Consider the following 12653-nt stretch of genomic DNA (forward strand, 5'->3'; position numbering starts at 1 on the left):
AAGCTGACAGTCCACAGAGGCAGAGTCAGCAGAAGAGAGGTGCCTGGTTTGTTTTGTCTTCTAAATAAGAAGTTATTAACCTCAAGAAGTCACCCTTTGACATGAACTTTTTTGCTGCTGTGGGCTCCTTGGACCTGTTTGCTGTGGGAGAGGTGCTGGCAAATTCAGTGCTGCTCTTATCCAGACCCGGTTTCGCAGGGGCCTCATCTATGCTGCGTTCGTCTAAGATCTGGTGCAGTAGAGTGTGTCTTGTGATTGGAGCTCGACCGTGACATATTTTATCTCTCATTGCCCTCAGAATTGGTAATTGAATACACGTTAGATAGTGGCCCATTAGATCTTTTCTTCCTGAGCACATTGTATGAGTTCAGCTGCTGTTGCTGGACCATGGTCTCCTTCAAGGCATGCACAGAGGCTGAGATCCTGGTATTTTTATATCTAACAACATTTAATATTAATAACTGTGGTATTTTCTTCCCCTTTCTGTGATCCCACTGTTGAGCAATGCTTGGCACCTGTACTCCGACAGGGATCCTCCGTGCAGGAGCTGTGCTCTCCCGCATTCTGTCAGCCAGCGGTGATGCCTGGCGCTGCTTCTGGGGCTTTCCTGCATTGCAGAGGACACCCAACAGGTTGCTTTTCATGCTGCGGAAATTGCAGTAGTGATTTATGTGACACTCCGATTGTCTTGTAGCATTATCCGCAGGGAAGTATGCTCACTGACCGTTCGGAAGTGTTTTGCTAGAAGAGCACATGGGTGCTGTTAGAGTTAGAAATAGGAAAGGCTTTGTTAGAGCTGCTCTCTGCAGAATGCACTGACTTTTATTTTGCTCTGATTTGAGTTTTAATGGGTCTCACTCTCTGAGAAGTATGGTTTGTATTTTGGCTACCTGAGGTGTCACAAGTATTTTCATCAGCTGCTGAAGCAAAATGATCCGGGGAGCTCTTGGATTTGTTGGCGTTTTGGGATAGGAGCATACAGTAATGTGTATTAATTGCTAAAACTTCTTCCTCCTTGCTTCTGAAGTGTTTTCTCTTTGCAGTTTTCATTTACGTTCCTTAGGGGACGGTGGGTTTTCCCACCCGATGGTGGCTGAACTCAATGTTGGTGATGATATTTTGTGTTTGGTGCTTCAGCTTGACCAATTCTGACAGCTGCTGCTTTATAAATGCTAGGGAGGTAAAATTCTACATGATAATTAAAGTGGGCAAAGTATCAACTTGTTCTAACCGATAAAATAAGAGGTTAAAATAGCTGACGTCTTTGATACACACAAATCAGATAGATAAGAACTATCTGAGGTATGTATTGCTTCTACTTTTTTACATTTTTTGAGCTGCAGCCTCTGTGAAGCACCAGCTTAATTATTTGATGCGAGTTTTTCCTAGATTTTGTTCAAAACTTACTGCAACGATTATAAAATTTACTAAACAAGAAAATAAAAGCAACCACGCAGTGTATCCTAGGATTTTTAATATTGCACGTTTTGTCCTGCCCCTGTTTTGACAGCCTGTATGTACAGTGCACTTTAACTGCTCCATGCAGTCATACCTGAGTCTTCAAATGTAGATTAATGTAAATTTATGAATAAGTAAACACCTTTCAAGAAAAGACTGATTTCTCAGAGCATTCGCATACACTTGTGAAACCTTCTGTTAATTTTTTCTAACTATGAATGGTTTCAGGAGCAGCTAGAAGTGATAATTCGTATGTGGAATGAAGACCTAGCACTAAATAGTTTCAGAAGGGCTTTGCTAACTGAGTTGTCAACAGAATTCAAAGCCAATCTGCTAAATCCCAGTGTTTGTCTCCTGCTGCCTTCTGGTTAGTTCATAGCTACCTGTGCTTTTTCTCTCTTTGCTGTCTCCTCCTCTCTGCACCGTAATAAACCAGGCAGGACTGCTTAAAGATCCCTTGCTTCACTCTTTTGCCCAGTCTTTGCCCTTTTGGAGCATCCTTTGCTTTTGAACTTTGTCTCAAGAAATGAGGTCTGAGAGTCAAATTGAAAAGTTATCTTCCCTTTAGAAAAGTGTTGAAGGAAGTACAGAGAGGGAAGCGAGTATGAAAGGAGTAGTGCTGTGTTCCCGTGAGACAACACATGTGTTTTTCCTGCATCTCAAATGCAGTTTAGTTCTCCATACCAAATTTTTTCAGCCAATTAACAAAACAAAACCAAAACAAACAAACAAACAAAAAAAAAAAAAAAAAACAAGCAAAGAAAAAACAAACCAAAACAGCTAAACAAACAAAACAGACCAAAAACTTTACATGGCCTTTAAGGATTTATTAAAAAGATGTTTTGGGAGGAAAGAAGGAAAGAGCATCTAACACAAACAGTATAAGCAATGGAGTGAAGAACAATGTGTGAATAAGTGAATAAGCAACATTTGATGATGTCTGTGTGCAGCTTTACTTTATATCTTTATTTCCTCACCTTTTTATTTATGTAGACCTATTCCGAAGTGCATCACTCATGGGTTACTCTAGAAAGCACACGAGGTTACTACAGATTAGCTAACGACAAATAAGCCTGAACCCTTTTGGATTTTGCATTTTTCTTTAATCTGATAAAAGTAGTTGTCTGAAGGGAATAGTGCATCTAATATGTTGTACCTGTTCATTTTCCCTCCAGTCGGACTTTTAATGTACCCAGCTGAGGATACATGCATTTGCACTTAATCTTTTCATAAGACTATGCTTCTCGGATTTTTTTTTCCATTTGATGGAATTAAGGTGGAAGCAATGATGTGTGATTACACTTCACCTGCTATAAATGATTAAAAAACATGAAAATTTTAAATTTAATAAATTATTTTGTGCTTATCCTTGTTCAATCCAGTGAACCTTCTGCTTCATCTTAGCGCTGACTGCTGAATTCCAAAGTCCATCCCGCTTTTAGTTATTTCCTATCAAAGCTGCTGGCCTTCCAGGGCACAGCCCCTGTTTTTTGGTGACAGATAGCCCGTAATTTGTGTGATTAAGAAAGCAGAATCTTTTTGGCTCTGATATTAGGCTCTGATTGTATTCTGCCACATCCAGAGTAAACCTGAAAGCAGAGCATGAGAGCACGGGAAGCTTTCTTTGCTGAAGACTAATGGATATGTGAAGAAGAAGCTTTTCTAGCTCGTAATTCATGTGCCAGGCTGGTGCTGACAGCATCCATGTGCTGCTGCTGCTGCTCACAATCTCCTGTTTGAGGGCAGAAGCTGTCAGCAACGGGGCTGGAGCAGCTCCTGCCTGGCTCAGGATGAATTTCGATTACTGCTGGCTCCCTTCTAGCGTGTCTGAAGTGGCAGAATAGGCTAATATTCGTACTTGGGTATTCTCTATCAATATTATTTTTAGCATTTTTATCCTGCTGCATGCCAACCAGGTGTGTTTCCGTTGCAGCGCTGGTGCTGGCAGAACAGGTACGTTCATAGCACTCAGCAATATCCTGGAACGAGTGAAGGCTGAAGGGCTCCTCGACGTATTTCAAGCTGTGAAGAGCTTAAGACTGCAGAGGCCACATATGGTGCAAACACTGGTATGATATTTAACAACCCGGATCTTTGTCAAAGGATGTGTGTTTGTAAATATTCTTGTGGGAAGAGAACAAAGGATTTTTTTTGCAGGTGGAAATAAATTATGTATGATGGCTGTGTATGTACAAGGTATTATCAGAAATCTGTATTTTTACAGATTTTTTTTTATGGCATTTCTAAAAATAAAACTTGGCTAAACATTCAGTGTTTTTTTAGGAACTGGTGACAGTTAAATAAACCAAAATCTTTTGAGAGTTCCAGATGACAAAACTTATGAAGTAAATGCCTTTTAAGCCATATATATCAGGTTTTCTTTCTTTACCTGAAAGTGTCGAGGCTTAAACAGGCTTGCAGTTCATCTCTGAAAGGGAGACGCTGACTTGTTTAAAGTCAGCTACAAAGAATATGTGAAGCTTGGTCCTGACACTTTCCCTTACAGAATAAACATTAACAAGGTTTATGGAAGTGTGTTTTTGGAAAACACATAATGCCGATATTTGGTATTTTGATAGCAGCTCCCATTCGGCAATGAGAAACTTCTTTAGGAAGTTATCTCAAAGCTCATTTCCCAGGTAGATGTTTTCTCTGTACTGCAGAAAGGGGAAAGAGGCTGAAGTGGAATTGGATTATCTGCAGTCACGTTGAGACAGGGATGAAATCTTTCTTTTGGGGTTCTGGCTCTGTGATTTAATAACGTCAGTTAAGGGTGTAATTGCTGTTATTGGATTGATATTCCCAGCTGAGCCTGTGGAAAGGCTTCTGCTAAACTCTGCTTTCCAGCATGAGTGAAGTCAGATGCCAATTCCGTTCATTATCAGGCGTTAGAGATCTGATAATGCAGCAAATCATGTCGAAGGCTATCAGCATGCCTACGAGCTCGGGCTGTGCCCCATCCTTGGGATGCAAAGGACTAGCCAGCAGGCTAACATAGCCAGAGGATGAGTATACACAGACAGCATTTACAAGTGAAACTCCACTTCAGAAAAAAATGAACTTAAGAGTTTTTTTTTTCAAGTTCTGTGCATTTGAAGTTGCATTGTCACACCGTTTCAGCCGGGAAGCTCAAAGCCTGAAGTTAAGCAGCCGGGCTCCCTGGGGAAGGCGCAGGAAGAGTTACCTGCTTTAGCATGAGATGGGGAACAGCCAGGTGCAGTCAGCAGCTTAATTTAAATGAGGAGACAGGTTTAAGAATTGATGTTCATTTGAAGAACTATCCCCTAGAAAGCTTGAAGAAATCATTTTAACTGACAGGCAAGAATCAGCCTGTATTTGACAAAAGAGAGGTACCGTTGCTTTTATTACAGAAAAAAAAAGAACCAGGGTAGACTCGTGCTCAGCTCCTCCTGCACATGAAGGGAAAACAGGCGGCTTTGAAGAGAATACCCTGCTGACGGGTGGGTGGCTCTTTGAGGGCAGGGTGTTACCATCCGCCTATTATTAAAAGTTGGTTGCATGTGAGAGGAGAGAGAAGCCTTTCATATCAGAACCCACGGCGAAACCGTGGCTCGGCTCGTGTTGAGGACCATGTCGAGGTCCTCTGCTCACTAGCCTTTGGTTTCAAAGCTCCTCGCAGTGCCAGGGTGGGGATCCAGCCAGCAGCGAGGCACAGAGGAGCACAGAACTTGTGGGCAGCCATCAGAAACTTTGAATCGGTGGGCAATTAGGTGGAACTGGTAGCTGCAGTGAACTCACAGTGCTCCAAACTGGAGCACCTTGCCTTTACCACGAGGATTTGCATAAGAATGATTTTTTTTTTTTCCTGACCTAATCATATGGTTTTGATATTTTCTTCCTGTTTTTCAGGAACAGTATGAATTCTGCTACAGAGTGGTACAAGATTTCATCGACATATTTTCCGACTATGCTAATTTCAAATGAAAATTCCTGCCTTATTTTTTAATTTGTCTGTATAAATAGTTGTATATTATATTAATTTATTCCGTGTCATTTCGATTGACTTTTATTGTAAATATGCCTTTGTGTTTGCCCTAAAAGTTGCATTTGCTGTACAAAATTATTTCTGAAATATAAATATCTTCTAAAGCAAAGTATAATGTTCATATACAGTATATTACTATAAGATGGTAGAGAAATCTTTATTCTAAATAACAGTAAATTAATTATTGAAGTTTTCTTCTTTTTTTTTTTTTTCCCCACTTACAATTATTTATCAATAATGCTGTCTCCCAGTTCTTGAAACTTTATGCAGGTGATTTACATTTCATACTAAAAAAGTGAACTGTGGTATATATGGTTAAACTAAACATGTTTTGGCCATAAACCTTTCTTCACTGACGTCAACAGCAAATGAAAACAGATGTTTATCTGGGGACACAAACTGCTAACCTACTCATGCTTACATGTAATTTATTTCCTGGTCTCACTGAAGGGCAAGGAGACTTCGAGGTATCAGAATATGGCCATTTTTGTGTAATAATGTACAGTATAGCTGAAAAAATATAATTGCTTTTAAAGTCTGTTTTTTAGAACCTCCCAGTGGATGGCAGTTCTATTTTGAGTCTTAATAAGATATAATCATTATAAATACAGATTTAGATTTTTGATTTAATATAACTTTAAAAGTCCATTTATTTTGTTCTTTCCTAAATATTACACCAGCTTAAATCAATCTAGAAATACAATAATGTGAGTTTGCCACTATTTGAGAATATTTTGCATATCTGAAGAGTCTATTTTGCAGTTCCTGAACTTGTCATCTTCAAAAGGCTCTACTCTCCTTCTTTTATTACACTCAACAAAATAATTAATAGTATTTGCTAAAATTTTGAAGAAAAAAAAAAGAGTAAATTTTTAGCGCTAGCAACATTGAGCACTGTAGCTGAAAGCTCCTTTATGTTCTTACTTTCCCATGTATGTTATCAAAAAAAAAAAAAAGATCTAAAGATCTTTATCTAAAAGGGTTATATGATTGTGTATATAGATATATTTTTAATGAAAGTACTACTGATAATATAATTGGTGAAATAAATTTTAAAAGTCTTTTATTATAGCCCAGAACAGGATGTGCTTGGGGGTTAGAAAATCCAAAAAAAAAAAAAAAAATCACAGGGCATCTGAATGTTGAATAATTCAAAAGTATTTCTTTTCCATTCTTTAAAATGCATATATGAATTAATGAGCACAAAGTATGTACTTCAGTTACTTAACTAATATGCAATAGTCCTGTCTTGTCCGGTTGGTTAGGTTTTTTCGATGCAAACATAAAAGCCTTATTTAAAATTAAACAACTTAAACTGATCATTTCACTGTTCTTGCACTATTTTGCCCCATGACCATTTTTCGTATCTGGTAACAAGTAGAACAGTCGTACAATGCAAGGAACAAGGGAGGTGCTCATCCCTCTCCTTTCATTTTGTACTGAATGGAAAAGGCGCAGTTTAGCCATTTCTAAGCACACTGTTCTGAACACTGCCATTTACTGCTTCTTGTCTTCCCATTGATGCACTTCTGTATTTATTTGTACAGTAAATTATGCACTTAAAAACGATTGTTTAAAGACTAAACATTTGTTGTGACTTGTTAGAAGATATACTCAAAACACAGAAAGTGTTGCGGAGTAAAAGAACGCAAAGTTTACATTACTACTGCATGCTAGAATTCTATCAAATTTCAAAAAGGCATCAAATAAATTCAGTAGGAAAACCAATGCAGTGAGGTTTTCAGTATGATCATCTGCAGCACAGACAGAATCAGAGAGGTTAAATGATGATAGAAAAGAATGCAAAGAAATTTTCATTATTTTCCAAAGAAGCTTTTCTTACAGTCCCGTTAGATCCTAGGATCTTTCCAAATGTTTACTTTGCAATATAAAAATAATTTGTCTGTCAGACAGCCCATCTCCTAGGGATCTCACATAAAAGCCTACACTGAGAGTTGCCTCGTGAAGCAATCCTCCTCAGCAGGACCACAACGCAGCGTGATGTTACGGGGACCCGATGGGCAGCAGCTAAGAGCAGGCTGGAGCTAAGCTGAAACATCACATGTTAAGTGGGTGCTCTGGTTTTAGTTGCTACCTATATTATCAGTTAGGGAACAGAAAAAAATGTAACACATTTCAGAAGTCACAAACATAATGACCTTTTTTATTTTTCTTTCTTTTTTTTTTTTTTTTTTTTTTTTATTAATCTGAGACGCTTGCTTTCCAGTTGTGTTTGGTGAATAAGCTGCTTACTGCAGCAGCCTTGTAACTGGGGAGCTGTATCTTGACATAGATATATCTGATTTTTTCTTTTAAATTTTTCCTACGTTGCATGAAATTACTTTAAAATGCCAAATAGTTGATTGGAAGTTGTACATTCTGATCGGTATGTGGCTTTGGTCACTATGTGACTTGACTGTTTTCACGTGTTAAGATGGGTTCCAGTTCACCGAAGCATTTAAGCATTTGCTTTACGACATCGCTACTCCACAAAGCATACAGCACCCTACGTTCTTTGTTCCCGAAGCAATCCCTTAAGTGCTTTGCTGAATTGGGCCTTAATGAAGAATGCATACTGTAATTACCAGTGTTTTTTAGGGTATTTTTACGTATCAGTTTTTTAAACTTTTAAAATGAGCCTGACCGCCTGTGTTCAATATTTTGAAATGTTTTCATTTCCCTAGTACCATTTTTAATGTAAAGTTATTGAAACTTTTCTGTATGACCAAACTGTATTTAATTTGTCAAATCTTTATAATATATGTATGTATTATACAGTTTCAGCTACTATTATTTTCTTTTATTACATTTATAATTTGATCTTGCTGTGTTTTTAATGCCGGTGAATGTTGCTGAATTCTTTGTATATGCAAATTGCAAGATCTAATACATTCTGATGCAAGAACAAAGCTCTGTTGTTATTCTTAAACCGTATTATTTTCTTTAAACCTTTTAATTTCATTCCCGCCCTGTGTGCTCGTTTCACTTAACCATTCCAAAGGATTGAAAAGCCATTGCCTAGATAGGTAATTTTTTGGTGCTTATCACCTGTAGTTATTTGGAAGTAGTGCTGATTCACGTATAAAACGTGGATAAATTCAGGGTAGCAGTTAGCAGGCCGAGTCTCCCCAAAGAGTATGAATAATTAAGGCCTGGTGATCGATACAGAGCTCCAACATGGTGAGGCCTTGTGCAGCACACGACTAGGCCCTGTGCAGCCTTCCCTTATGTAGCACTTCAACGATTTGGAGCCTGGCCCTTCAGTACGGTGACAAGGACAACCCCCAAATACTCTTGTACAGCTCCAATGGCTCCTGTCAGCTGTCACCTGTCATCAGTCAAGTGTAGGATAGGCCAAGAGGGCCTCAAGTTGTGCCAGGGGAGGTTCAGGTGGGAAACAAGGAGCCATTTCTCCTCAGGACGAGCAGCCAGGCCTTGGGACGGGTTGCCCAGGGAGGTGGTGGCGGCAGAAGAATCTCAATCATTAATCAGTAATTATTGACTACTTACTGCTTAATTTAAATAATTATTATCACAATTATTGCTCATCTGCACAATTTCTAGTATGATACGGTTCTGTCTAGCAGTATAGGAGTATCACCATTATTAAAATATTCAAGCTAAATAGTAGGGGTTATACATGCTATGAGACACGAAGAACGACTTTTCTCCTGTGTCATCGTAGTGTGCTTCTGTTGGTCTCTTTCTGTATTTAAGATCAGTGATAAAAGGCACCTTTCCTAACAAACCTCAAACTGTAGAAAGAACTTGGGATAATGTGATCCTCCATTCCTTCAAGTACCTAACAAACTGCTGTTCAGATACTGTATTAATAATAAAGTTTTCAAATTTGCCTCTAACATCCAGTAAAAAGAGATTTTAGTGAGGAGGTGGCGGTATAATTATGATCCAACAAGTGGAAATGTTTCTCTCACAACAGATAACCTCTACTCTCTACTATGTCCCATTTTAGTGACAAATCTGGAAAAAACAGAAATATCACGACTACTGAAATACAGAGATAATACAACTACACAAAGTGTGCAGCCTGTAATTTTTATATACATAGATTATATGTAAAACCTACTTTTGTCATTCCATTTCTCCAGCAATTAATTTTTGACTCATCTTGTGAGAATCTGCACTATTTCCTTTTTTTTTTTTTTTTTTTTTTTCTGTCCTTGAACTTGCGTTTCTTTCTGCAGATTTTGCATTTTACAACTTGGAGATAGTTATGTTTATAGAAAACAGACTTTAGAAATAACAAACTTCCATTTTAGACTACTTGCGCAATAAATTTATTTCAATAGGCTGTTTAAGCAATATAGACTAACCGAGCTCAAAGCCATATTTGTTCTGTATAGGGCATAAATGTCAAGTCAAAGCCAAGATTTCCTACATACAGAAATTGCTCAGTGCCTCTGAGAATTTTTCAAGCAATTGGACTTTACTGTGAATGTTCTTCATTTTATGTATTAGGATTATTTTGTAATTTCGATATTTTAATAAGAGCTTTCTTCAAATGATTTTTATACGTTTTCTATGCTCCTTCTCACACAGTGAGAATTAGCAAATTATTAATTCGGCTAAGATTTTGTCCTGGAAGTTCTTTGCACAAATAATCCTTCCTTCCCCTCTGCCCGTTGTTCCTGTGTTTTCATGCACGGCGCTCAACCTATTTATAACCCTTGAACAGATCTAAATTGCTACTGCATGCCAGTTGGGTGAACACCAAGAACAGCAAAACTGAACCACTTTTGAGGAGCTCGAGAAGGAATCAGCACGTTGGCAGTGGCATCAGATTATGAAGCTCAAGGTGCGTGCTCAGTGGCAGTGATCTGATACCAGCCTGTAGGCCGTGCCTGTCCTGCTCGTGGTCTCTGCTCCTGGCTTCTCGGAAACACCACGAGTGCCTCAGGCCCTATGAAGTAGATTCATATTTTGCTTTTAAGTTATTTTGACAGAGCTCAGTGGAGTCCTGCCCCATCCACAATAAACGAGTGTACACACGCGTTTACTTACACAAACAGCAGACATGTTTGATAGGAACCATTTTGGAAAACCGATCCTATTTGTTCATAAACTTACACAGATTCCTCTCACATGAGAATAAGTTGTCAAAATTTGGTTCTCTGTATGAATACATGCGTCTGAAAATCTTAGGTATGGTAATGTCAGAGCAATAAACCATTTTAAGAACAGAAGTCTATTGCAAAATAGAGAAATAGATACTTTTTCAGAGATTCATCATAAAATAACTTGTTTAATCCCTGGGCTTTGCTTTACACAGCATCAATAGCCTGAAGTGTAGAATCTAGAACAAATGGTCTTGTATGAGGACCTTCATATGAGGAATTAAGATGTTAATTTTTCTAATTCTTTTTAATTCTTTTTAACTTTAATTTAAGTTAAAAAATGTCTAAGCTGGCAAGCACATTCAAGGACTGATTCAAACTACTATATAAAACTACTTTTCAACCCATTTTGAGAGTCAATTGTCTTACTTCAACTTGTATGTGGTGGTTTGTAATCCTAGTAAATTAAATGTTGACAGATAAATATTACCCAACAGAAAATTTGAAGTAAATGTCATTTTTTCCCTCCTGTAGATATACTGTTGCAAATATCCGTGTATCCATTATTTAAGAGACCACTGCTGCTCTTGAAGATGGATTTGAGGCAAGGCACTCTCAAAATCTTTTTTTTTTTTTTTTTTTTATAATTTGTGTTTTCTTGTAGGTATTGTTCTGTTGCAGAGACGTTTATCACAAAGGTTGTGAAAAGATACTGCGTGGTAAGTGCACTAATAAACCACTGTATGATCATACCAGAATATACAATTATTGGCATATTGCAGAGCAATATTTTTTTTTTTTCCTGTAAAAGCAGCAGAGCCCTTGTCAACATAAAAATGCCCATATAGTGATAGCGGAAAAATTGCTATTTTGCTGCTATCTCAATTCAATGTGGGCTAATAGACACTGTAATGAATTAGGCTTTTAAAGAATTTTGGTGGTGTAAACTGTTTTTTTTTGTAACTTCTGTTACAACCACGCTTGTGAAGACCCCCAAAAGGATCTGACTTTGCTATCTAATGATTAGCAATGATACCCAGTGTTAAGAGTTCTGATTTTGCTTGAAAGTTTTATGGTTTACACCTAAATAAAAGATTATCCAGTAGCATAAAGCTGTCACGACAAGCTGAAGGTGAGATGATAAATTTGTGTTAATATGTTAAACTAAATTAACCCCCTACCGAAACTTATGAGATAGACTTCAGAGTAATTTAATTCAAAAGAAAAAAAAAAATCTAAGTTGCTTACATCTAACTTTATCATATCTAAAGTCCCCTAAAGTCATTATACCACATAAAAATAGTATTTGAGGCAAACCAGATAATTAATTATAAAAGTAATAACATCAAAAGGAGTTCTGCTTTGTGAAAGATCTGAATATTAGGATCTTTATCGCCTGAAGCACAAAAGACTGGATGACCTTGTAAAAGGCCTTTCTCCCTTTGTATTCCCCCCACCCCACCCACCCACTCTCTCTCTCACACACACACACACACACATGTAGAACTTTGTTAATTTGCAGTTAAGGTCACTGGATTATTTTTTTATTAAAAAATAAAAAAAGAAAAAAAAACACCTCAGGCATCACTCAACGTGTCTAATTTCTCTTGGATTTTCACCATCCACCTTGGGTGGAAAACCATACAAGTATGATGTTGGTAGACAGCATGAATTGAGGGAGGAGGCTGTCTTTGTTGTAAATTAGTTATGGTAAAAAATAAGGTTTGCTTTTTGAAGGAGCCCAGTAACTGCAATGTTTTAGCTTCTGTGTGGTTGGTATGATGTCAAAAACACCATGCAAGTTGAAGGCCACAGCACTCCTTTAGGCTGTTTATCCTGTGGTCAGCCTACAAGATCGCAGCCAGGTTTTAGTGCTAGTTACCAGCTTGTGTTTGGTGGCTAGGAAGTTGTGGGAGACAAATCAGAAATTAATACCCTGCATAATACACATAATGATAGAATATCCCGAGTTGGAAGGGACCCACAAGGATCATCGAGTCCAACTTGAGTCCAACTCCTGACTCCACACAGGTCTACCCAAAAATTCAGACCATATGACTGAGCACAGTCCAAGCACTTCTTAAAATTCAACAGCCTTGGTGCCATGACTGCTC

The 12653-nt window shown here is 38.0% G+C and overlaps 1 protein-coding gene across 1 annotated transcript in view; it reads left to right on the forward strand.

The window, feature by feature from the left end:
- Positions 1-8242, forward strand: part of PTPRE (protein tyrosine phosphatase receptor type E) — a 29211-nt gene extending 20969 nt beyond the window's left edge. Inside the window, exons 17-18 of the mRNA XM_084290009.1 lie at positions 3392-3527; positions 5329-8242. Coding sequence (XP_084146135.1) covers positions 3392-3527; positions 5329-5403 — 211 coding nt within the window. The 3' untranslated portion in view covers positions 5404-8242. The remainder of the gene's footprint in view (positions 1-3391; positions 3528-5328) is intronic.
- Positions 8243-12653: the final 4411 nt, after the last annotated feature.

This window comes from Netta rufina (assembly GCF_964035555.1).
Source record: "Netta rufina genome assembly, chromosome: 7".
Classification (NCBI taxonomy): Eukaryota; Metazoa; Chordata; class Aves; order Anseriformes; family Anatidae; genus Netta; species Netta rufina.